A 25,781-nucleotide genomic window follows, 5' to 3' on the forward strand; every position below is an offset into this window, starting at 1 on the left:
CAGTAATAGTCCACCTAAGTCAAAACTACAAATAACATAAAATGGAGAAATACCCCGAAGGCAAAAAAAAAAAAATTGGATAATTAGGAGATTAAATAGCTCAACAATCTGGTTAGTAAAGGCACATTAATAATTCTTGTAATTAACGCAGTTTTTTTTCCTTGCAGACTACTATTATTTTATCCTTTTCTCTCTGGAAAATGAAAAATCCATTAGTTTTTTCCTTTTGCTTTTACCCAGAAATTAAAGCTTGGTAAGTGGTAATTAGCACCGCTCCTGTCAAAGCCAATTGCCTAATGGGGAGCGACATTTGACTGGAGAGAATGGGAGAAGGCTAATGCAGCGCTCATTAGTCCCAGCTGCTTTCTTTGACATTCTTTTCTCCCGCCCTAAGAACGGGCATGCCCTGCTCTATTTTTAGACACACCTCTGTGCTGCCATTCTAGAAGGCCCGGAGGCAGGGGTGGGGGTGCGATACAGCGTGTTTGCACCCACTCCCGGGCTAGTTTTCGGACTGTCTTTGCCCTGTACACCCCTGGAGCTTCTTCAGTATGCACCGCCTTTGCCCCTGCCCCCACCTCTCTGCCCCTGGGAAAATGGAAGCCCCCCACCCGCTGAGGCTGTGCCTCAGACCAAAACGTCTTTAACCTTTTCAACCGTGAGGCCTCAGGCTCCCCTTGCACCTGCTGGAACTAAGGTCCCCCAAAGTTAGCCTCAACTGGGATTTGTCTGACTGCAACCCCATCGCCGATGCAGCGTGGGTGCTCGGTGGGATCGTTCGAGTAGAGACCCCAGACCCAGGCCAGCCGACAGAGCTCGGCTGTGCCGGCGACAGAAGTGATTTAGGGTATTTAATGCAGGAGGACAAGGGGCAGACGTCCGTAGGAGGACGAGGCGAGCAGCCATTCTGCATTTCCATCCCTGACTGCTGACCGCGCAGCCGCCCGGGGCTATTTTTATTTTTTTTTATTTTATTTTAAATAGAGGCATGTTTTATTTATTTATTTGTTTGTTTGTTTGTTTGTTTTGTTTATACATGCACGGGGTACAGTCAGAAGCGCGGGAGGGTGAGAGAATTCACCAGAGCCAGAGCGGGGAGCAGAGCAGGCAGAAGGACCGAAGTACACTGCGGAGGGGAGCAGCGGGCGGCAGGAGAGGTCTGCGCGCCATGTGGGACCCTCCTCTGGTGGCCGGGGAGCAGCCGGGGATCGAACCGGCGCCGCAGAGGCCGCGGGCAGCTTCGCAACCCAGCGCTCAACCGCTGCGCCACCGGGGTGGCCCCCGGGGCTATTTTTAGACACATCTCCTCTAGAAGGCCGGGGCTGGGCAGGCAATCACGCTGTCCACGCAGCAGCCTCCTGCGGCTGGAGTTCACTCCGACTTACTACACCAGCTTAGCGAAACCAGTGATCTGGGAGTGTGGGCCTGAAATAAGTGGGGACACACTGGATGAAAACTGGAGGTCTGCGTTTGGAATCCACCCCCCATCTACCCCCGCCCCGCAGCCCTGACAGGGCAGGCCGCTGCTCCTTGCCGGGCACAGCGCTGCCCACGCAGGACCGACACAACCACAGCTGCCTCCTTGCTGTTCTGTGAGGCTCGTGTGTGTGGTGCCAGCGTGTAACTGCAAACTGCTAGAAAAATCCTCCATTGGCATCAGTGCCTCTCCGGGGGCTTGTTAATGTGCGGGGATGCTTTTAGTTGTCTCGGGGTCTGGGGATGGCCCTGGCGTCGAGCGGCCAGCCACGGGACCCGCCTCCCTGCCACGGAGAACCGCCCAGCACCCACCTGGCCGCTGAGTGTCACGCTGGACACACACGTGGGTGGAGACCTGTCCCAGCCATCTCCGCCTGAAGTCTAATTGTCTTATACATAGTGTATTTTTTCCAGTTTCAACGTTCCCTGGATTTTTGGAGAATGCAGCTACCTTGTATGGATATTTTAAAGTCCAGAACTTCACTGTTTTGAAAAACCCTTTACAAAGAGCAATGCTACTTGTGGTCTTCAGTTGTGACGCTGCGGCACACCCACGTGAGCCTGGCAAACTCACAAGTTCATGTGTAAGTGCAAGTGCCTGACTGGGCCCAGCCCCTCCGGTGCAGCCACGCCCGGCACCGATCACACAGGCCGCTGCATTGAAGTTATTGTCCTTTGTGTTTTCCTGAAATATCATATTTGGGGTATTAGGCTGAGGCTTTTTAAAACAAACACTACATTAGAACTTTACCAAGGAAAGAACTTTACCAAGGAAAGAACTCCCTAGAACTCAGGATCCGATGGGCCTGGCCTACTTCACACGCCACGAAGAGGAATGGGTGTCGGTGTTTTTGAGAGAACATGTGCAAGTTAGCAGCTCCAGCTCTCAGGATATGAGGAAGACACGCCAAAATAGCCTATCGGAGAAGGAAATACTGGGGCCTATTCGAGAGACCCTGACGGTGTAAGGCATCTGTGACGGGATGCTGAAGAGCCCCCAGCATCCTTCTTGAGGTTCGCAGAGGCAGCGGTGGTCTTTGCTTTCTGCACCCCGCCCGCCGCCCAGGTTATGGTGTTTCTTTACTTGTTAGTCACTGAGTCTCTCAGCAGCATTCCCGTTTCCTACAGGCTCACGAAAGTCAACTGATGCTCTCTGTCCTGCAAGGGAACCGAACTATGGACAGCAAAACCAGGAGAACATGTCTGTGGGGAAACAGATGGTTTATGACCCAGAAGTCTCTGGTCTGCACGCAGTGAGACTTAGTCATATCTCATGGACATCAAGTTAATGACCTTTTATACCCCCTGCTGACGAAAGATATTAGAAAGCCAAAGAGTTTCACAGTGGTAACGTATAATTTCACAATACTGAAGCAGATATTAGAAATGGGGAATTAGACCCTGGATCTCCCTGTGGTCTGCAAGCTTAATATGTGCCTTTTAACAAACAAACAAACAAATCACTAACCGGGGAAGCAAGCTTGTGGCCATGACCGCGCTGTTACATTCCTTTCTCCATTAACTGCATTTAGAGCTCTCCGGGTTCCGTGACCGTGAAACAGGACGATTTCTTTTCACTGCCCTTCACAACTGCTTATTCAGAGATCACAAGGCACGGCAAGAAGAGCTGGGCCCTGCTGCTGCAGCTGTATGACTCAGACGAGCCGGAAGGCCAGATGCCGAGATCTGGACTAGCGTCTGGGGGGGGCGTGAAGCCAGTCTTCCAGAACAGGGCCTGAGGCAGGGCGAGAGGAGTGTCTAAGTAGCAGAAAGTGCTAGGCCAGAGGGATTTCCTGATCACAAAGAACAAGGTCAGAGGGTTTTCTCTGGCTTTTGTGCAGCTAAGTGGAGTCTTGTCTGGCCCGTTTGGGGTGCTGCGGGTCTCCGGGCAGGGAAGTCTTCCTTGCCGAAACATTCCTGAGAGAGTGCAAGCTCTGTATCTGCTGGAGGCGCAGGGAAAGTTCCTGATTACAGGCCTGTTGAACAGTTTCTGTCTTCTTTATGTCCCAGTTCAAAGCAACAGCCAATGCTTTGGGGTCCTCCTTGGTAACCAGCTGTGGCAAGAACAAGAACCACTGAGAACCGCTACCTCTGCTCTGCCTGCTGCCGCCCGGTTTTCTTTAGGGGAGTGACATTAGGCCACGTCAGTCAGGGCTTGTCTTTATGCTGAGTCGCCAGGCTCCTTTCACATTAAACTGTCACGGGCCTTTCCTTAGAATTCACCACTAGCAGGAAAGGATCTTTGGAAAGAAGTTTACCTGGAGCAACATTACGTCAGTATAGCTCCCGTCCCTCCCAGCCACCCCAGGGAACCGACGGACAGGGACGGGGCGAAGCGGCAGCACCCACTGCGCTGGCTTGTGGCTCCCCATGACGGCTTGTGGCTCCCGGGTCTTGGAGCCAGCACGAGGCCACCCCGTTAAGTGTGCCCCTCCCCATGACATTTACGTGTCGCCCACTATGCATCCTCTCCAACCACTGCCAGAAGCAGAGGCCACCTCAGAGGCCTGGGTCCTGCCACCCCCGTCAGGCTTAGTCACCACATTCTCCACTTTGGACGGAGAATGTCACCTGACGGTCTGAGGGAGCACGTCTATTTTGGGTTAAATGAGATGTCTGCGAGTGCTTTGGCATGGAATAGGCAAGTTGGCAGCTCGGAGTCAGGATGTGCAGAGGGGAGGAAAACCCCCACATGCCTCTGCGGCACTGACTACGCCTCCAGGGGAAGCTGCTTTTCGTGGCTCAGGGTCCCTGGTTCTCGCCCACCTCCAAATCCTGACTAGACAAACTCAGCTCTGGGGCAGGCTTCTCCTTCAGTGCCGTCAGGATCTGGCTTCTAAGTGTGATTCCCGAGGAGCCCTCTCTGCTCACGCCCACGTCAACCGTGTCCATCTCGCTGAGGTCGGCTCTGGACTCTGCAAAGCAGATGTGAGAGGGGAGCTCAGCACACGGATGAAGACAGGGCCACGCCACAGCTGGCCAGAGCAGTTGGGCAAGACAGACAAAGCCACTTCAGAGTGCCGGCAGCTGTGGCGTCAGTTTTTGGCCTTGTTATGAACAGCGGGTGCCGTCTCCAGGAAGGGCTCTGTGGGCCCCGAGTTCTTGCTAGCGCTCCCCAACCTGAGGCCTACCTTGCTGCTGTGACAAGATGGCGCCCTCCTTCTGCAGAGCCTGGAGGTAGAGCTCCAGGAGCTGCTTGGACTGGCGGGCTTCCTCTCTCTGGTCCAGCACCTGCTGGAGGGTGCCCTGCAGCCCCTGGACAGTGGCACAGCTCTGACACAGCTCCAGGGCCAGGTCTGAACACGGCGCATCGATGAGCACCTGACAAACAGTGTGGACAGTGAGATGCCAGGGGCCTTTCTGCCCCCAGAGACTGCTGAGCTAGTCCCAGGTACCTGAGTGTTGGGAGAGACCCCGCATAGTGAGCAGAAGGGCCTTGACCTGAGTCCCTAAGGCATGTGAAAACACATGCGTCTCGGAGGAAAACCTCTGAGTGACAGGACCTGGTGTTGAGTGTCACTGGTGAAAACGACAGGCTCAGTGTGTCCCCATTCACACCTGAGGAGGCTGAGGCTGAGAGAGGCTTGGGATGGTGTATTTTTCTGTTGAAAAATTAGGCAATGGATGCCTTCGTCCTTCATTAAAAATGAAACAAAGGGCCTCCCTGGTGGCGCAGCGGTTGAGCGCTGGGTTGCGAGGCTGCCCGCAGCCTCTGCGGCGCCGGTTCGATCCCCGGCTGCTCCCCGGCCACCGGAGGAGGGTCCCACATGGCACGCAGACCTCTCCTGCCGCCCGCTGCTCCCCTCAGCAGTGTACTTCGGTCCTTCTGCCTGCTCTGCTCCCCGCTCTGGCTCTGGTGAATTCTCTCACCCTCCCGCGCTTCGGACTGTACCCAGTGCATGTATAAGTAAATAAAAACAAATAAATCTTTAAAAAAAAAAAATACATAATTAAAAAAAAAAAACAAACAAACCCTGATGTTAAAAACCCACTTGTTCAGAATATAAAGGAGGTGTAGGATGATTTTCACAATGAATCAAAATGATTTTTTAATTTAAATTAATTAGTTTATTTATGCATACAAGAGCTCGGGTACAGGCCAGAGGTGCAGGATGAGAGGATCCACCAGAGACAGAGTGGGGAGCAGAACAGGCAGATCTACTGAAACACACTGCTGAGGGGAGCAGCAGGGAGACAGGAGAGGTCTGCTGTGCCATGTGGGTAGCTCCCTGGCTGGGGATCAAACTCGTACTGCAGCGGCTGGAATAGGTTGATAGTGCTGAGACTTAACCTCTGTGCCACCAGGGAGGCCAAAATGAGGTTGTTTTAAACAAGTTTCTAACTTTTTAAAATACATATTCATAGTTTTAAAAAACTTTAAAATTTAGATATGTTGACAGGTAACATTGTATTACTGTCAGATGTATTGATACAAGATGATCTGATGTTTATATTTACTGAGAAAGGATGAGTCAAGAAGTCTAGTTAATATTCATCATTATACAGTTATAGCCTTTAAAAAAAAAAAAATCTACCCTCAGGGGCCTCCCTGGTGGCACAGGGGTTAAGTCTCAGCACTATCAAGCTATCAGCAGCCACTGCAACAAGAGTTCGATCCCCGGCCAGGGAGCTACCCACATGGTGCAGCAGACCTCTCCTGTCTCCCCGCTGCTCCCCTCAGCAGTGCATTTCAGTGGATCTGCCTGTTCTAATCCCCACTCTGTCTCTGGTGAATCCTCTCGTTCCCCCTGTGCCCCCACCCCCCCCCCCCCGCCACACTTCTGGCCTACACCCCAGTTCTTGTATGCAAAAATAAATAAAACAAATCTTAAAAAAAAAAAAATCTACTCTTGGCAATGTCCAAATATACAAACAGTATTATAAACTATAGTGCCCATGCTGGATTTGTTTTTTTTTAAAGATTTATTTATTTATTTATTTATACAAGCACTGGGTACAGTCAGAAGCGCGGGAGGGTGAGAGAATTCACCAGAGCCAGAGCGGGGAGCAGAGCAGGCAGAAGGACTGAAGTACACTGCTGAGGGGAGCAGCGGGCGGCAGGAGAGGTCTGCGCGCCATGTGGAACCCTCCTCCGGTGGCCGGGGAGCAGCCGGGGATCGAACCGGCGCCGCAGAGGCTGCGGGCAGCCTCGCAACCCAGCGCTCAACCGCTGTGCCACCGGGGAGGCCCTGGTAGGTAAGTATTAACCCCATTTTACAGGTAAGGTGAATGAAGCCAGAGGGATTATAACTTCCCAAGACTCACAGTCAGTCCATCCTGTGGACACCACATAATTGATCCCTGCTGGTCCCCTTCCTCCCTTCCTCCCGGCTCTGGCTGCCTGCCATCCCCGACGGAGCTGCCTTTCTCTCCTCTGCCAACTTCTGCGAGCACCCTTTAAGCAACCCAAGCTCTTCTAGGGAGCCCGGCTGTCCAGGCTTGGGCTAACTCATATTCTGACAGCCCTATTGGTAAGGCCTATTTGTTCCTCATTCTAACATGAATCATTACAGGCTATCCTGCTGGGATGGGGGGCCATGCAACACTTTTTTTTTTAAAAGATTTATTTTTATTTATTTATGCATACAAGAACTGGGGTGTAGGCCAGAGGTGCAGAGGATGAGAGGATTCACCAGGCAAAACAGGTGGATTTACTGAAATACACTGCCGAGAGGAGCAGCGAGGAGACAGGAGAGGTCTGCTGTGCCATGTGGGTCAGCTCCCTGGTTGGGGATCGAACTTAGGCTGCAGCGGCTTCTGATAGTTTCATAGCCCTGTGACTTTAACCCCTACACCACCAGGGAGGCCCACTTTTTTGCTTCTTAAAGAAGAAATCAAACTTGCTCTTGTCTTCTCTGTCTGGAACACTCTGGCCCATCCTACCCATGATAGGCCCTATCTTCTCCTTCAGCTCTTAGTTTGATTGTCACCTCCTAGGAGCCTATCAGTGTTTATCAACCATGCTTCTGATAATTTTATTCTACCACTAAGCACACTGCACAACGGCACTGGTGTCAGTGTTTTATAGCACTATCTGGAAGAGCAAAACTGAAGACAACCCAAATGTCGACCAGAGGGGGAGACTCGATAATCATGGTACATCTCTGAACTGGAATACTATTCAGTGGTGAAAAAGAAACAAGGACGCCTTTTATATACTCACTGCTCCCCTTCCTCAGGAGTGTATTTCAGTCAATCTGTCTGTTCAATCTCTCTGTCCCCCACTATGTCTCTGGTGAATCCTCTCACCCGCCACACCACTGGCCTACACCCCAGTTCTTCTATGCAAAAAAGAAAATAAAAATAAAATACTGTATTAAAAAAGTACAGTAGATATACTCTCATTTATGGCATAGAGGGAGGGAAAAATGTTTGCATAAAAATCCCTCTGGGGTGGTAAACTAAGATAAGTTATCTTTAGGAAAGGAACATTTTCCTGTATATCCTTCCTGTTTTTAGTTTTATTGAGCTATAATTTACATATCATATGCTACACCCACATAAAGTGTAAAGTTCAGTGGGCTTTAGACTATTCACAAAGCTGTTCCATCATCACCAACCCCAAAGAAACTCTGAACCCATGAATAGTTACTTCCTTTTCTCTCAAGGATTCCCTAAACCCCAGCCCTAGATAACCACTAACCTACTTTCTATCCCTACAGATTTGCATATTCTGGCCACTTCACATAAGTGCAGTCATAAAGCATGTGGCCTTTCATGTCTGGCTTTACTTACCATAATATTTTCAAGATTTAGCATGTTGCAAAGGAATGAATACTTCATTCCTTTTTACAGCCGAGTAATAGTCCATTGTTTAGATATGCCACATTTTATTAATCTATTCATCATTTAATGGACTTTTGGATTGTTTTCACTTTTTGGCTAGCTGTATATATTTCTCTACCTCTTAGATGTTGAATGATGCGACTGTATCCATAGTATTTATTCAAAATAAATATACCAGCTTCAGGGGTGTCATTCTCAGTTTCTCACCCTGTCTGATAATCTTGTCTCGTCTGCCTCCCTTCATCAGAAGGTGTGTTTGTTAAAGCAGGGACTGTGTCTGGCTTGTTCCTCCAGTGCACAGAACTGTGCCAGACACAGGGCAGGTGCTCAGTAAATATTCATGACTTAACACATACTGTATTTCTCCAATTTTACTGGAGAAGAAATGCAAGCAGAGACCAAATTACTGGCCTAAAGTCCTAGTGGCAGAGCTGGGGCTTCATCCGTCTACAATGCCACATCTCTGGCAGCACACATTCAACCCCCACAGGCACAAGCAGTTCTGTATTTTTAAAAAAAAAAACTGCTGTAATTCTGATGCAGGGCGAGGACTGGAAAATTCCTACTCTAGGGGAGAGAATTATAAGATGAAGAATCTGGGCTGTCACCTAAGAATTATTTAAAAATTAAGAGATCATGAGATCATGATGACAAGAAGCCTCGCCAGAGAAGCGAGGCTGCGGGTTGTCGGGGGAGACCTACCTGGAGGTCCTCCTCTGACAGGAGGATGATGTTGGAGAGATCTTCTTTCAGCTGCCTGGCCACATTCTTCCACTTTAGCCCTGCTGCGCTGTCTGTTTCATCCACATCAAAGGACTCTTGGGAAACCCACGCTGTTCCTCCGTCTGATGCATGGGGGAGAATGCGTCACAGCCAAGTTACCCTGAAGCACTGTTCCCCGCCCCACCCCCATACTTTGCCCTTGCGGATGTCCGTACATCCTTCCAACTGACCATTTAGCTTCTTTCCTGTGGTGAAGGGAGCACCTTTTTCTCACGGATTCATGGAAGAGCCAATCCCTATTAGGACATAATTTTCCCTGTTCTTCCATTTTTGATTTATTTCCAAGTGAACAGCTGTTTCCTTCTTGGAAACGCAGCCACTGAAACCTAAAGTCTATAGTTCGTATCCAGGATCCGACTGCCCTCCCTAGAGGCTGGTTTTTGTGTCTCCGCTGTCTTCTGGTTTTGCGTACAAAACATTCCTTCTCATCAGCACTTCCCCTGTGCTGGGGGCTGGTCCCCATCCTTAATTGGAGGCGCAGGCACAGCTGACTGTCCTTGAGGCCCCACACAAAGGTGGCTGGCCGGGAGGGCCACTGCTGAGGGAGCTTTCCCTGCTTCTTTTCAGCTCTTTGTCGCTCAAAAATGTTGCTTCCCTTCATAGTGCCCACGGTGATGATGGTGACAACTGACACTTACTGCGCATGCCAGGCAAGACCTAGATGCTTCCTGTGAATGGGTCTCAACTGGAAGAGATTTTGCCCCCCAGGAACATCTGATGATGTATGAAGGCATTTTTGGTTGTCATAACTGGGGTGAGAGGATGCTACTGGCCTGGGATGCTGTTAATATTCTGCAATGGACGGGATAGCCCTGATCCTGACTCCCAACAGAGAATTCTCAGTCAGTGTTGAGGATCCTTGGTTTGACATGTACCATGTGACACTATCTTCACAACCCCCAGTGCTAGATCCTGTATTATTCTCAATAACTAAGAAGTTAGGTAATTTGACTGGTCGATGACAGAGCCAGGATTCAGACCAGGATTCAGCCTGCCTCTTCCTGTGGTGCTGATCTCTCTGCTGTGTTGCATTTCAGTTGTCTGTGAGTTACCTGAGCACCGAGCCCATGTTTCACTCATCTTCACCCTTAGACTCAGCACCATGCCTGGCAAACCGAAGGTGCTAAGTAAATGTTTGTTACTGATGTTAAACGGCCAGACAGACAGCAGCTAGATACCCACAGGTAATATGAATCAGAATGGGTGCTGCGTTGGATCTCACGCTGTACAGATCATTTTCTATATAGCCAGTGTTTCTTACCTGAATTGTTGTATGCCCACTTCTCATTACCAACCAACGCCACAAACTTAGTATTGGAAGGCAGACATAGGAAGTAATCGTCATCGTCCACTATGGTGCCATCCTCTGCCAGGACCAGGGTGACCGGTGCCAACGACTTGTCAATGGCCAGAATGTCACAGGCTAGGAAGAATAAAATATTTGGTAATTGACAAGTATCCACAAGAAAATCACATCTGTCCTTGCATTCTCAATAAGTGTGTCCCCAGAGCCTAGAAAAATTCCTGGTAGGTAATAACTACAATAACAACCCTAACTATCAGCTAATACACCTCATGCTATTCCAAATGCTTTTCATATACAGTATTTAATCTCAAAACAATCCTAGAAGGTAGGTACTATTCTTATTCCGATTTCACAGAAGTTCAACCCAAGACTCGGTGAAGTTAAGCAATCTGTTGAGGGCTACTCAGTAAGTGAGGGAGTTGAGAGTTCAACCCAGTCTGGCTGCTGAAGATGTGTTTCCCGCAGCTATCCCACACCCACATCAGGAGGCACTCAAGTGTTTACTTGAATGAACAAAACAAAGTCTGATTTGAGTCCATCTCCTCGTTTACTTATTCAGTGATCATCTTAAATTGTGAAATGTCAAAAAGAAGAACAAGGAAATGCCTTTTGTGTTTTGTAGTATCTTCCTTTGCAGTCTTTCTAATCTATGGGTAAGAATAAGACAAACAGAAGTGTGCATCAGTAGCGTTTTATTTTTATCCTCACTGAGAAGAGGTTTCTCCAGAGCCGGTGGGCACCACCACAGCTCGTGATGAGTACGCCTAAAATACTAAAGGGGCTAGAGAAAGAAATAGCCAAGTGACTACACATTTTGACAGGCAACGATGTCTACAGCAAGCCCTGTAAAGGCTGAGCTCCTGAGAACAAAAGCACTTACACGTCACTGTGCCCAGGGCATCCAGCCAGTGTGCTGAATGGGCACTAATTTAAGTATCCTAAAGCCAAGAAAACGATGCAAATATTTATATGGCAAGAAATATGCTACGAAAGCGTGTACTGCTTCTGCCCCTGGGCCTCTGAAAGGCTTCTGGCTGAGGTTTGCTGGGGACTGGTGACAGAGAGCAAGCACCCACGATTCCAACACACACTGGGACCCCGTGCCTGGGGCAGGCTCCCAGCCCAGCCCGCTGAATTCCTTCGGGTGACCAATTTATTGCACAGGTTAGTAACACTTGCAAATCATTTAAATATATCTTTGAAAGTCCCAACAATCCAGCAAAGCGGGGCTGGAGATGGTACACCCGCTGTGCCAAGTGCAAGCAGCTAGTCAGGGCTCAGAAATCAACGTGGTCACTCCACACACCTCGCGGCCTGGACCTTCAGAGTGGTCAGCAGCAGCTCCCTGCACAGCGGGCGGTGGGGACGGACCCCGCCCCGCCCGGGGGGCTCAGCTGGGGCCGCAGGGCCACACCAGCGAGCCCGAGCGGCGGGATGCGCTGGGGGAGCTTGGCCCAAAGCCCGGGTGATGCGAGGGACCCCAGTTCCGCCTGCCCGACACTGCGTCCCGTCCACCTTCCCACCACGGTGAGTTTCACGCAAGACAATTAAAGTCGAGGCGCGTGTGAACGCCCTGGAGCCCGGAACCCGCTCCCGCCCAGGCTCCCCGCGAGCGTCAAGAACCCCGAGGCGCCCCCGCCCCGCCCCCCCCACCGGCCCCGACCTCCCGGCTCCCGGGCCCGCGCCAACCCTTGTTCCTCAGCTCCTCGAGAGAGGACGCGGCCACGCCGTACTGTTCGCGGCTGTGGTTGCGGAGCAGCAGACACGGCTTCAGATCCCGGATCTCGTCGGGTTCCGGATCCCCGGCGTCCCCCGCCATCTCCATTCTCCTCAAGGTGGGCCCCGAGGCCTCCGGAAGCGCGAAGGCTCGGGGCGGGCGCCCCGCCGTCACGCGCGGCATGCCGGGAGACGTAGTTCTCTCCGCAGCGAATCACTCGTGGGACCGAGGCACTCTGGGAGATGTAGTTCTAGGTGCCGCTATCACGTGTCATGCCGCGGCATGCCGGGAGTTGTAGTCTCTGGGACCAAAGCCGGCTTCTTTGCAAGGCACAGTTCAGCCCAGGAATTTTTTTCTACCTTGTATTTAGGAGTGGCAATCTTCAAAAGGAGGTCAATCTAGATTTATTTTACTCTAGGAAGGACTCTTGAATTGTTAAAGCGCTCTTGTTGGCATATATAGATGCATAATATTCACACTAAAGTATAATTGTCATTGTCCTGAGTTAATTGACTTTCCCTTTCCAAGTAAGGTATCCCAGATCTGAAGAAAGGCAATTTTAAAATTTGATGAGTGTAGTTTTCAGTCTTATTGGAAATGTAACAAAGAAAGATAAGATACTTGCACATTTCAATCCATTCCATTCCCTGCTTCAGTTGTGCAATTGGGCTGAAACCTCGTAAGAAAATGCTTAAATAAATAGATTAAATTTAAGGCCTTAAGGAAATTAGAGAGGAGAAGAGAAATACAAACCACATCTCTGTTTGAGATTCGCCATATGCTGCTAGACAATATATTCATCATTTTTCTTAAAAAGCTCTTTTTGAAAAGTCTCTCTCCCCTCACTAATAAAAGAACATTTAAGATTAAAACAATAAAAAAATTATCAAGAAGCTTCCTCGCATAAAGGGGGGCATGTTACGTTAAAAAAAGTGTTAGTTAATATTCATGCAGGATCAGTGCCTTTCATATTTTGTTTAGAAAGGAAAATCAGATATGATCTCATTTTTAAAAGGGTAGGCATTTAAAATAGTGTTTGAATATTCCATAATTGATCAAAACACGTACAATATGAACTGACAGTTCTAACCTATGCAAATCTTTCACGCAATTTCACATTTAGCTTAAAAATCTCAGTCGCTTCCATGGTTCACAGAAGCTCTTCCTCCGCCCAAAGCCCCTTCTGTGTTTTCCCAATAAACTTTGCACTGCTGTTAGACTCTTCCCATGATGCTGCAGTGTGTGTGTGTGTGTGTGTGTGTGTGGTGTGTGTGTTGTGGACACACACACCTGGACTTGGATCTTTGTATTTCTATTTGGCAATCGAAGTGTCTGGCAAATAGACAACAAATAGTGCTGAACTGAACCATGCATTTCTAAGATTCTCCTCATTTATTCGACACTGCAGAGATTGATTTCAACAAGAATAAGACACATTCGAGCAGACTTCGGACCTTCCCGGGAAGCAGAGCCCTCATGGAAATCCTGCCAAGCGACCGAGGCACCGGCTGCTCCGGCCGCCTTCAGAGGCTCCCATCGACAGGCTCCGCTCGACTACATTGGTCTGGACGGGAGAGCGAGAGGGGCGCTTGGGAGACGCCTTGCCCATCGGCGATAGATTAGTCAGGCCTCAGAAAGATGGCGTCCTCGGAACAGGCTGAGCAGCAGAACCAGGTATGGGGAGCGGGACTGCCCCGCCGCGGTGGCGGGGACCCCGGCTGGAGGGGGCACCAGGGGCGCGTCTGGGAGTCAGGTGGGGACCCCGAGCCTCCGAAACAGGAGCCCAGACTTCTTGTCCCCTTGCGAGACCCGCCCCTCCCCAGGTCCTCGGCGCCTGGCCCCTCCCTTGGTGACCCCTCTTTGACCACATTCCCGAGCCCGGACTCCCGGGCTCGGCGGCGCCCGCAGGACCCCACTTCCCACTTGCCGACTCCTGGCCTCTTACTTGAGCTTGGTGGGGACGGTGGCGGGACCCTCGAGAAGCCCCCAACCTTGAGCTTCAAAGGCCCTGGTTTGAGGAAGGGGGTGAGAGTCTCGGGCGTTCCCCGCTGCCCCGTCTGGGGAGGGGCCCGGCTCCATCAGGTTCCCACTGCCCCAGCCCTAGCCTCAGCCTCCCGGGGTGGCTCCACTGCCAGCCTCTGCGTCTTTAGTTACCTATTCTCTTTCCCGGCCAAGTTGGAGGGTAGGCGTGTAGTCGGACCCTCTCAGTGCGTGGGTAGGAAGGGGACTCAGTGTAACAACAGAGCCCACCACGCTTTTGGTGGAGGTGCCCTCTTTGCTTCCCAGAGTTGGGTTTTCTCGGCCAAGGGCTTTGCTCTAGCTTTTCTGCTACAGATTCAGCCCCGACATTGTAAATCACGGGAAATAATTCTGCCGATTCTGGCCTCCTCTCTGTCTGCAGTTCTGGAGTAAGGAGGGACCCTCCTTTCTTGTTCTCCCCCACCTAGCTTATTGAGATGCTGAGGCTCCTCAGAGTCTGGGCCCTCAAGGACCAGGGCTCATGCCTGCACGTGTGTCTGCTGTCAGGAAGCAGTGGATGCTAGAGGCGGAGAGGGGGTCCAAAGGTGGGGTGAGGTGAGAGAGAAGGGGGTAAGAGGTACCTTATGTTTGCTGTGTGTGACATTATGCATGGGATAAATCACCATTATGTCTTTTAATGCTCCCTGGGTCTTTATGAAGTACTGGGGCATAACTGCTGTTTCTCCCAAGTGGATCTGAGGATCTGTAACACACCCGTTAGTGTGTCTGGCAGAATCTGAATTTGAATCCAGGTGTGTGTGTGTGACTCCGCTAGTCAGCAGGTGTGTTTAAATTTAGTTAGGATTAGGCAGAGGAAGAAGAAAGTGTTTTCAACCTGGACTTCACCCCCTCACCTCCCTCAGACACCTGTAGGACTTTTCAGCTGCCTACTGATACTTTGCTTTTTTTCTAGGCAGAAGACCACTGCTTAGTGATTCTGACTGTTTTATTCTTCATCATAAGTCTTTTACAGGAATTGCATTCAGAGGAGTTGTGTGTTCCACAGACCAGCTTCCGTTAGCTATGTGAATGACTCAGAAAGAAGATGTCTGGATTGTAAATCACGGGGAATAACTCTGCTGACTCTGGCCTTCTCACTGTCTGCAGTTTGGGAGTGAGGAGGGACCCTCCTTTCTTGTTCTCCCCCACTTAGCTTGCCGAGATGCTGAGGCTCCTCAGAGTCTGGGTCTTTCTGAACTGTTAGGCATGCCCTCGAGCTGGAATTAAAGGGTGCCTTCAGTCCCTGATTCTTCTAGGACATATAATTTGAAAGTGCTGTGGAGAGTACTGAAAATCTTGGCACTGTGAGCCAGTGGTTCTGGAAGTTGACCTCTCTGTACACGTGGGAAGGATCTGAGGTCTTTTAAGGGGGCTTGGTCAGCATTTGTTTGGTTTTCAGTTCTGCTGCTCCTTTGCCCTCCTTTCCAAAGTTGGTAGAGATGGGATTGCGTCAGAATGCACTGGCAACTGGAGAAAATGTCAACTCTTTGTGCCAAATTCTGTCACTGACTAACAGAAAGTTTCATGTGCACACCTTTGAGGTGAAACAGCTCCTCTTCATTGCTTGTCATTTCATTTTCAAGTCCTGGTTGGGAACCTGGTTCCCATTTCTCCAGTCAAAGCAGAATGAAAGAACTGTGGGCATAATTCCCCCAAACCTGGTGTGTGTGTGAGAAACTCCGTGTTAAACCTGTAGAGCTGAGCCAGTGTTCTGCCTCAGAAAGTCTGTTAGTTGGCCTGGTGGCATTCTCTCTCATGTCGAAAGACTCAGGGTGAGTGACTAACCCTTTTTCCCTTGGAGATGCAATGTAGAGCAGAGGACAAACTGGCCTAGACGCCCAGCCCCGCTGCTTACTAGTATTGTGACCTTGGACAAGTTACTCCTGTGGTTTAGACCTGTCATCTGTAAAACAGGAATTAAACTAGCATGTCTCGCACAGGGTTGCTGTGTGAGGATTGAATAAGTCAACTTATTTTCAAACAGTGCCTGGCATCCTGTGTTATCTGCTGTTTGTTCCATAAACTCTGGATTTTCGCTCACAAGCTACACTTTTTCTTAGGCCCCCTTATAACACCTTTCGGGTTATGAATTTTCAAATGTTGACTGCCGGCTCACTAAAGTTCTTTGATTTGTCCTGAACTAATTTCTTTGAAATTTGGTGAAGGAACACCTTAAGTGTAGAGCTCATCATGGCTGTCCCTTATGACTAATAGATTTTCAAAATGATGTATATTCTTTTTAGTCTATTTTAAAGACCGTCTGTTGGAATTCCAATTATTTCTTCATATTCTTGTCCTTTTTTATTCCACATTACTGTTTTGTGTGGCCAACTTCTCAACTTCTAGTCTATATTGTTCTGGCCCACAGGAAGTGTTGCCCCAGTATCTCCATTTTTCCCACCAGCTTCTCTGTCCTCAGTGTTGAGCAGAGGCGTGGTTCAATCTGATTGTCTAAACAGTTATTGAATATCAAGTATTATTATCTTTTTTTAATAAGATTTATTTATGCATACAAGAACTGGGGTACAGGCCAGAGGTGTGGGGGTGAGAGGATTTACCAGAGACAGAGCGGGGAACAGAACCGGCAGATTGACTGAAATACACTGCTGAGGGGAGCAGTGGGCGGGTCAGAAGAGGTCTGCTGGCCCCATGGGTAGCTCCCTGGCCGGTATCGAACTCGTGCTGCAGAGGCTGCAGATAGCTTCATAGTTCTGTGCTTAACCCCTTGCGCCACCAGGGAGGCTTGGAGTATTATTATCTAATGTAGATTTCAGGTTTTACAGTTTATTGGATATGGATTTTGTATTGAGAAAACACAGGAGGAGGGGTGTTTGAAGAGGACAGTGAGGCTATTACGGTGGAGGGGCATGCAGACAGAATTGGGATTGAATTCCAGCACTCACCATTGAACTTGCCACTTCTCCCAGACTCAGTTTTCTCCTCTGTAAAATGGACGTAGTCGGAGCCCTCCTAGGGGGTTCCTGTGAGCGTCGACTGAAATCAAAGATGTTAAGAGCATCTGTGCGTAGTAAATGCTCAGTGGGTGTTAGTTTCCTTTTCCAAGTCACTACGTGCAATTTTGAAAGTCTGTTGAACTCTTAGAATAACAGTAGCTCAAACAAGATATTTTCCCCCCTCAATTTTTTTTTTTTTAAAGATTTATTTATTCATGCATACAAGAACCAGGGTATAGGCCAGATGCACGGGAGGGTGAGAGGATTCACCAGAGACGGAGAGGGAGGCAGAACAGGCAGAATGACCGAAATATACTGCTGAGGGGAGCAGCAGGCAAGACAGGAGAGGTCTGCCGCGCCATATGGGACCTTCTCCGGCCCGCTGGGATCAAACCTGCACTTTAGAGGCTGAGGACAGCTTCACAGGGCTGCGCTCAACTGCCTGTGCCACCAGGGGAGGGCCCCCCCCCAACTTTTTATTTTGAAAAATTCCCAACCTATAGAAAAGAGAAGTATAAAACTTCCAGAAGCGGGCCTCCCCGTTGGCGCAGCGGTTGAGCGCTGGGTTGCGAAGCTGCTCGCAGCCTCTGCAGCGCCGGTTCGATCCCCAGCTGCTCCCCGGTCACTGGAGGAGGGTCCCACATGGCGCGCAGACCTCTCCTGCCGCCCGCTGCTCCCCTCAGCAGTGTACTTCGGTCCTTCTGCCTGCTCTGCTCCCCGCTCTGGTGAATTCTGTCACCCTCCCGCGCTTCTGACTGTGCCCAGTGCTTGTATGTATCAATCAGTCAATCAATAAATTTAAAAAAAAAAAAAAAAACACTTTAAAAAAAAAAAAAAAAAACTTCCAGAAGCACTTCATGTGCTGAATTTGCTTTGTTCTGGTCTATATGTCTTGTGGGGGAAGGATTTGAAGTAAGTTATAAATATTGTGGTATTTCGGGCCTCCCCGGTGGCGCAGCGGTTGAGCGCTGGGTTGCGAAGCTGCCCGCAGCCTCTGCGGCGCCGGTTCGATCCCCGGCTGCTCCCCGGCCACGGAGGAGGGTCCCACATGGCGCGCAGACCTCTCCTGCCGCCCGCTGCTCCCCTCAGCAGTGTGCTTCGGTCCTTCTGCCTGCTCTGCTCCCCGCTCTGGCTCTAGTGAATTCTCTCACCCTCCCGCGCTTCTGACTGTACCCAGTGCATGTATAAACAAAAAAAAACAAAGAAGGAAAGAAAGAAAAGAAAAACATGCCTCTATATAAAAATAAAAATAAAAAAAAATACAAATAAAAAAAAATACATATAAAAAAAAAAAAAAAAAAAAATAAATATTGTGGTATTTCACTTGCCTCCCGTAAAAGTAAGATTATTCTCCTGCATACCAGAATAGCGTTGTCACACAAGAGGTTTAGTGTTGATCAAATAGTATTATTTAATAATACAGCCCACATTCAGATTTCCCGAGTAAAACAATCAGAATCCAATCAAGAAATAGGGATTGCATTGATTTGTCTCCTTAGTCTGCTTTAACCTAGAGTAATTCCCTAGTTTGAAAACATTTTTAAACAACTTTTTGCTCAAGTTTAACATGCACCCAGGAAGTACATGAATTAAGGGTTCAGCTTGGTGAATTTTCACAAAGTGAACACACTTGCGTAATGAATATTCAGGTCAAGAAATCAAATATTTCTCCAGCCTCAGGAGCCCCCCCTCATGTCCCTCCTGTCACTGTCCACCCCCCCCCCCAAGGTTGGATTGCTCCTCTCTAGACTTAAGATCCATAGACTAATTTGTCTGTCTTTAAGCTTTATGTAAACCGTCATAAAGTGTGTCCATTTTCTTTCAACACTGAGATTCACCTGTGGTGTGGACAGTGGCAGTTCGTCACCAGTGCTGGGTGCAGTGGTTATAGTGGATGGACACACTGGCCATTGGTTTGTTGTTAAACCTCTCAGTGCGCCTTAGGCGGCTCCACCCTCCAGGTTATCACAGTCAGTGCTGTGTGGAAACCCCCACCTGTCAGTGCTCGAGCGTTTCTCTGCTGTGTTCCGCACGGTCCACTCTGAAGTTGTCTCATTTGTTTCCTCATGCCTAGATCCAGGCTAGCGTATTTTCCAGAATACTGTGAGGTGGTATTGTGTCCTCGGTGGTGCACCTTGGGAAGGCGGGGGATACCAGTTTGTCCCATGAGCGAGGATGTTTGCTAGCTTGGCTAAGGCGGGGTCTGGAAGATTTCTCCATTGTCAAGAGAACTTGTTCTAAACTAGTGGCTTTCTTTGCAACTTTGCTAATATTTTTAATACTTTAGATATAGTATCTCATTGCGTGACAAATTCCTTGTGCACAAAATGTCACTGTAACATACCAGAAGGTGCATTGTTGCCATTTTCACAAGTTTTGGGTCAAATGTATAAGCCTGTCTAGCCACCACAGTCATGAAATCAGTATAACTCCAGAGTCCCCTGGTGCTGCGCCCTTGAGAACGGCGTTTGGCCTCAGGAAACTGAACCACTTTCTAGCACTACAGCTTGCATTTGTCTTCCTAGAAATTTGTAGGAATTCATCGTGCGTGTATTCTGCTGTCTTGTTTCTTTTGCTCAGAATGTTTGTGAAATTCGTCTGTGTTGCTGTGTGTGTCAGTGATTTATTTTTGTTAGTGAATAGTAGTGTATTGCGTGGCTAAGGCACAGTTGTCTATCTGTTCACCAGTTGATGACATTTAAGTTATTGCTGCATGACACTATTATCGCAGATTTAGAAGCGTAAAACAACACATTTTCTGTCTCATGGTTTCTGCGGGTCGGGAGTCAGGACACCGTTTGGAGCGCTTCTAGCTCTTGCCGGCAGTTCCCCATGCACTGTGGCCTGAGGAGCTCAGCTTACCCCGGCCTTCCGCCAGAGACCAGCCTTTTTTTTGCCACATGGGTCTTCCCAACGCGGCCTCAACTCGCTTCCTCAGAACGAGCTAGGAGAGTGCCTTAGCAAAAGGGACATTCAATGTATGGATCATAACACAGGCGTGCAGTCACCTGGATCCTGCCTCTTCCTCATGCGCTGTGGGCCAGAAGTAGTCATGGAGTAGCTCACACTCAGGGCCAGCACGAGGTCATGGATACAGCTCTCAGGATCCTAGGAGTTACCCACACGAATGCTTCTAGTTTGAGGCCCTACCAGTGTGTGCGTGCATGCATGCGTGTGTGTGTGTGTGCGCACACACATGCGCGAGGACATATGTTTTCATTTTCCTTGGTAAGCACCTGTGTGTGGAATTGCAGGGCAAGTGTGCATTTAGCTTTTGTAAATTGCCAAAGACTAATAACGTTGAGCATCTTTTCACGCGCTTGTTGGGAGAGGCAGAGGTTTTTACTCCCCGCATATGGATGTCAGTTGTTCCATGATTATTATGAGCAGATTGCGCTTTCTCCATTGAATTCCTTGCCAACTTTTAAATATGTGTATACTTAGGTCAGTTTCCAGACTGTTCTCTTTTATTGATCTGTATGTCTATCCTAATGCAAATGAATTGTGCAGCTTTTTTTTTTTTTTTTTAAAGATTTATTTATTTATTTATACAAGCACTGGGTACAGTCGGAAGTGCGGGAGGGTGAGAGAATTCACCAGAGCCAGAGCGGGGAACAGAACAGGCAGACGGACGGACGGACGGAGGACACTGCTGAGGGGAGCAGCGGGCACCGCAGGAGAGGTCTGTCGCACCATGTGGGACCCTTGCCTGTGGCCGGGGATTGAACCGGGCGCTGCAGAGGCTGCAGGCAGCTTCGCAGCCCAGTGCTCAACCGCTGCGCCACCAGGGTTGGCCCGAATTGTGCAGCTTTATAGCAGACCTTGAAATGAACTAGAGTAGTCTCTGATTTTATTCTTTTTCGCAGTTGATTTAGCACTGGTCATTGCATCTCTATATACATATTAGACTCAGTTTATCAATTCTTAGCAAAAAACTTGCTGGGACTTTTTTGGGATTGTGTGGAATCTATAGATTGATTTGTGGGAGAACTGGTATCTTAACAATGATCTTCTAATTCATCCATGTGGTGTATATTTCTATGTAGGTCTTTGATTTTTCTCAGTAGTGTTTTGTAGTTTTAAGTGTGTAGTCAGCACACATTCTGTTAAATTTCTCTCTAAATACTTCTTATTTTCACCTGCTGTCATATTTATCAATTATGCTTATTATTTATTTTAAAAAGGAAAAACATGTTTTTTTTAAAGATTTTATTTCTTTTTGTGTAAAAGAACTGGGGTGCAGGCGCGAGGGGTGAGAGTATTCACCAGAGATAGAGTGGGGAGCAGAACAGGCAGATTTACTGAAATACACTGCTGAGGGGAGCAGCGGGCAAAACAGGAGAAGTTTGCCTCTCTATGTGGCATAGCGCCCTGGCTGAGGATTGAATTCAGGCCATCAAGGCATAGCGCTGAGGCTTAACGGTAGGCCACCAGGGAGGCCCTTTTTTTTTTATTATTTTTTTAATTTTTATTTTTTAAAGATTTATTTATTTATACCAAGAACTGGGGTACAGGTCAGAGGCATGGGAGGGTGAGAGGATTCACCAGAGACAGCGGGGAGCAGAACAGGCAGATGGACCAAAGACACTGCGGAGGGGAGCAGCGGGCGAGGCAGGAGAGGTCTGCCACGCCATGTGGGTTTCTCCCTGGCCGGCCGGGAATCGAACCCATGCAGCAGAGGCTGCGGACAGCTTCACAGTGCAGCGCTCAACCCGCTGCGCCACCGGGGAGGCCCTATTTGTTTTATTTTTAATTGTTCATTGTCAGAAATAAAATTATGTTTTGTCTCTTGGCCTTGTATCTGCAACCTTGTTAAGCTCACAATTCTGTTTATGTCTTTTGTAGACTCTTCTGATTTGCGGATGATGGTGTCATCTGCAGATAAAGACAACTTCTTGTCTTCCTACTCATGCCTTTTATTTTTCTTGCTTTATTGCTCTGTCCAGGACTTTGAGTCCAGTGTTAAAGGGAATATTGAGGTAGGTGTTCTTGCCTTATCCCTTGTGCTAGGAGAAATGCTTTCAGTCTTTCAGGACATTTAAATATGTTGTCTATAGAATTTTTTGGAAGTGCCCTTTATCAAGTAGAGGAGATGTAGCTTTTAATTTTCTGAGGGTTTTTTGTTGTTGTTGTTTAATCATATGTGTTTTGAATGTTCAGGTGCTCTTTTTCTGTAGAGTTCATCCCACTCTTGTCCTCCTTTATTTTGTTAACATGATTATTTATGTTGATTGATTTTTTCAAATGTTAAACCCATCTTGGCATTTGTTGGATAAATTCCATTTGGTGAGGATGTATTATCCTTTTTCTATATTGCTGGATTTGTTTTGTCAATATTTTGTTAAGGATTTTTACATTTATGTTTATGAGGGATATTGATTTATAGGTGTGTGTGTGTGTGAGTGTGTGAGTGTGTCAGTGTCAGAGAGAGAGAGCGCGCATGCGCGAGCGAGCAAGTTGCTTAGTTTTGGTATCACGGTACCAGCTGACCTCAGGACAAGTTGGGAAATTTTACCTTTTTTGTTTTTTACTGAAAGTTTGTATAAGACCTAGAATTTCCTTTAAAATTTTTAATTTTGCAAGTACTTTTTAACCTAAGTCTTTAAAAATTATGTTTTAAGTTAACTATATATTTAAAAAATAGATATGTACTATTAAGCTCATTTTTTTTTCCTAGGGTCAATTTTGATATATTGCATCTCAAGGTATTTGCTATTATTTCAGCTGTCAAATTTGTTGTTTTAAGGTTTTTCATCATAACCTTGTTATCTTTTAAATGTCTGTAGTACGTGCAGTGATGTCCCCTTTTTTATTCCTACTGTTGGAAGTTAGTGTTTTATACTCATCAATCTAGCCTGGAGGGTTATCAGCCTTAATACTCTTTTCAATAAAACCAACTTTCATTTCATTGATTTTCCTCTATGGTATATGCCTTTTAATTGATTTCTATTATTTACCTTGGGTTTCATTTACTCTCATTTTCAGAAAAGCTGCTTTTCTTAAGTCCATAGTTAAAACCCTTCCTCCCGCAGCGCTGCTCTAGCTGCAGGCCACAAGTGAGGTCCTTTGTTTTCATTTCCTTCACTTCACAGTCTTTTCTCATTTCCTCTGTGCTTTCACCCATAGATTATTTAGAAGTTTGTTAATTTCCCAACATTTGAGGCTTTTCCAGATTTTTTCTATTATTGGGTTCTAGTTTTATCCTGTTGTGATCAGAGAGTTCAAATATAGATTCTTTATTTGTATTTGTTTCATACGCTATATGATTTCAGATCTTTTAAATTTGAGATTTGTTTTATAATCCTTGCTGATTCTCCTTATGACTGTGAGAGAACATGAGATGTGCTGTTGCTGGGCAGTCCTCAGTGTTGGTTAGGCCATGCCAATGATGGTATTGCTTAGGTCTTCTATTTTATTTTATATTTTTCAAAGATTTATTTATGCATACAAGAGCTGGGGTACAGGCCAGAGGTGTGGGGAGCCAGAGGATTCACTAGACACAGAGTGGGGAACGGAACAGGCAGATTGACTGAAATACAGTGCTGAGGGGAGCAGCGGGGAGACAGGAGAGGTCTGCTACACCATGTGGGTCAGCTCCCCGGCTGAGCATGGAACTCAGGGTGCAGAGGCTCTGGACAGCTTCACAGGTTGTGTCCTAACCCCTTGCGCCACCAGGGAGGCCCTGAAGTGCTTTTTGTGTTTGTGTAATATTGAGTTTGTTGAATTTCTGAGTTTGTAATTTTCATCAAACTTGGAAAATTTACCATCACTGTTTTTTCAAATTGTGTATATTTGGTATTTTTTTCTCTCTGTCCTTCATTTTGATCAGTTTCTATTGCTGTGTCTTCCAGTGCACGCACTTACTTTTGGTGTGCAGTATGGAACCTGCTGTTATTCCCATTCAGTGAAATTTTTTGTCTCTACGAATATTTTTATTTCTCGAAGTTCTTTCTTTTTATGCTTTTCTTTTCTCTCCTTACTATGATCATGAATTCCTTTAAGTTTTTGAATAAAGTTGTAGGACTTGTTTTAACGTTCTTATCTGCTCATCATTTCTTCTAATTTTTCTTCTTCTGGGCCACACTTTCCTACTTCTTGACATATGTTGAGAATTTTGATTGGATGCTGTGAATTTTACATTGTTGAGGGTGTGGATTTTGTGATCTGTCTTTATTTTTTATTTTTTATTTTTTTTTAATAGAGGCATGTTTTATTTATTTATTTGTTTGTTTGTTTGTTTTGTTTATACATGCACTGGGTACAGTCAGAAGCGCGGGAGGGTGAGAGAATTCACCAGAGCCAGAGCGGGGAGCAGAGCAGGCAGAAGGACCGAAGTACACTGCTGAGGGGAGCAGCGGGCGGCAGGAGAGGTCTGCGCGCCATGTGGGACCCTCCTCCGGTGGCCGGGGAGCAGCCGGGGATCAAACCGTCGCTGCAGAGGCCGAGGGCAGCTTCGCAACCCAGCGCTCAACCACTGCGCCACCGGGGAGGCCCTGTGATCTGTCTTTAAAGAGTATTGAGCTATAGCCTGGTGGGTTGTTAAGCTACTTTTTTTTTTTTTTAAAAAAAGATTTATTCATACAAGAACCGGGATACAGGCTAGATATGTGGGAGGGTGAGAGGATTCACCAGAGACAGAGCAGGAAACAGAACAGGCAGACTGATGAAAAACATTGCTGAGGGGAGCAGAGGGCGAGACAGGAGGGGTCTGCTGCGCCATGTGGGATTCTTTCTGGCTGGCCAGGATTGAACCAATGTTGCAGAGGCCGTGGACAGCTTCACAGTGTGGTGCTCAACTGCCTGTGCCACCAGGAAGGCCCCTTAAGCTACTTTTGATTCATTTTGATTCTTTCAGTCCTGTTTTCAGACTTTGTTAGGATAGATGTAGGGTGGCCTTTACTCTGCAATAAACTGTCAAAGGGGGGGAGTCTGTCCCCCCCAGCACAGCTAGGTGGAATGGCCTACATTCTCCAAGGGTCCTGTTGTTGCAGGACATTTGGCCTCTCAGGCTTCTAAATGCCAGTGAGATTCCCTGGCCTGGGTAACAGCCAGAAACACCTCCCAGTGCCCCCGGGGGGGTGGGGGGTGGTCCTGGCCAGCGTTGAGAGCCACTGGGCCACAGTTTGGCTCTGTGGTTAGGCCAGGTTTGTGTTAGGGTGAAGGTGGAATGTCCCAGGGAAAGACACTGGTCGGTCTTCTGCCTGCTTCATTTGGGCTCATGTTTTAATTAAAGAAATTAATTAAATACTTGTGGAGTGCCAGCGATATCCCAGGTGCTGAAGACTGGTCTTCAGTAGGATGGTAAAATACCTTCCAGGAGCTTAACATCTAGTGGGGAGAGAGAGGCAATGAGCTATTAACCCGGGAGCGAATGTCCCTCAGAGCGAATGTTTATCAGAAATAAACATGGAGAGGAGTGAGGACGAAGGTGATTTTGGTCATCAAGAAACAGTTTTCTAAGCAGGAAATGGGGGACGGTTCATTTTAGACTGCAGATATTTCAGCATGTGCTACAGAATCATCTAGAATGTAATCAGTGTTGGGCAATTCCTGACTTGCGCATGAGGTCTGGCGCACTGATGAGGGCTGGCTGACCCCAGACTGCTCGGTGAGCGGGTCACCGTGTGAGAAACGCCTGCTGCTGCTTAGCAGGCCTGAGGTGGAGCTCGGTGCTCTCACTTGGGTGTGCTGTGGCCCAGCAGGCTCTGGGAAGCCAAGACTTAAAGACTTTGGAGAGTCT

General features: G+C 48.0%; 2 protein-coding genes across 2 annotated transcripts in view; one reads left to right on the plus strand and one right to left on the minus strand.

The window, feature by feature from the left end:
- Window positions 1-1,087: 1,087 nt before the first annotated feature.
- DFFA (DNA fragmentation factor subunit alpha) lies at window positions 1,088-12,222 on the minus strand. Its single transcript, XM_037499397.2, has 6 exons — window positions 12,041-12,222; window positions 10,307-10,468; window positions 8,965-9,107; window positions 4,608-4,797; window positions 4,243-4,391; window positions 1,088-3,530 (listed from the first exon to the last, which is right to left on the minus strand). The coding sequence occupies exons 1-6, from the start codon at window positions 12,174-12,176 to the stop codon at window positions 3,318-3,320; spliced, it is 993 nt and encodes a 330-aa protein (XP_037355294.1). The 5' UTR covers window positions 12,177-12,222; the 3' UTR covers window positions 1,088-3,317.
- A 1,463-nt stretch (window positions 12,223-13,685) lies between these two features.
- Window positions 13,686-25,781, plus strand: part of PEX14 (peroxisomal biogenesis factor 14) — a 111,624-nt gene continuing 99,528 nt past the window's right edge. The window contains exon 1 of the mRNA XM_037501102.2: window positions 13,686-13,742. Coding sequence (XP_037356999.1) covers window positions 13,707-13,742 — 36 coding nt within the window. The 5' untranslated portion in view covers window positions 13,686-13,706. The remainder of the gene's footprint in view (window positions 13,743-25,781) is intronic.

Source organism: Talpa occidentalis, unplaced genomic scaffold (genome assembly GCF_014898055.3).
Source record: "Talpa occidentalis isolate TD23 unplaced genomic scaffold, MPIMG_talOcc4v2.1 talOcc4.9, whole genome shotgun sequence".
Taxonomy (NCBI): domain Eukaryota; kingdom Metazoa; phylum Chordata; class Mammalia; order Eulipotyphla; family Talpidae; genus Talpa; species Talpa occidentalis.

Excerpts from the sequence above, each read along its gene's own strand:
- DFFA (XM_037499397.2), bottom strand. The coding sequence starts at position 12,176 with ATGGAGATGGCGGGGGACGCCGGGGATCCGGAACCCGACGAGATCCGG. Across the intron at positions 4,798-8,964 it reads TGTCAGAGGAGGACCTCCAG|GTGCTCATCGATGCGCCGTG; the intron begins GTAGGTCTCCCC and ends ACTGTTTGTCAG. Across the intron at positions 4,392-4,607 it reads CATCTTGTCACAGCAGCAAG|AGTCCAGAGCCGACCTCAGC; the intron begins GTAGGCCTCAGG and ends TCTGCTTTGCAG.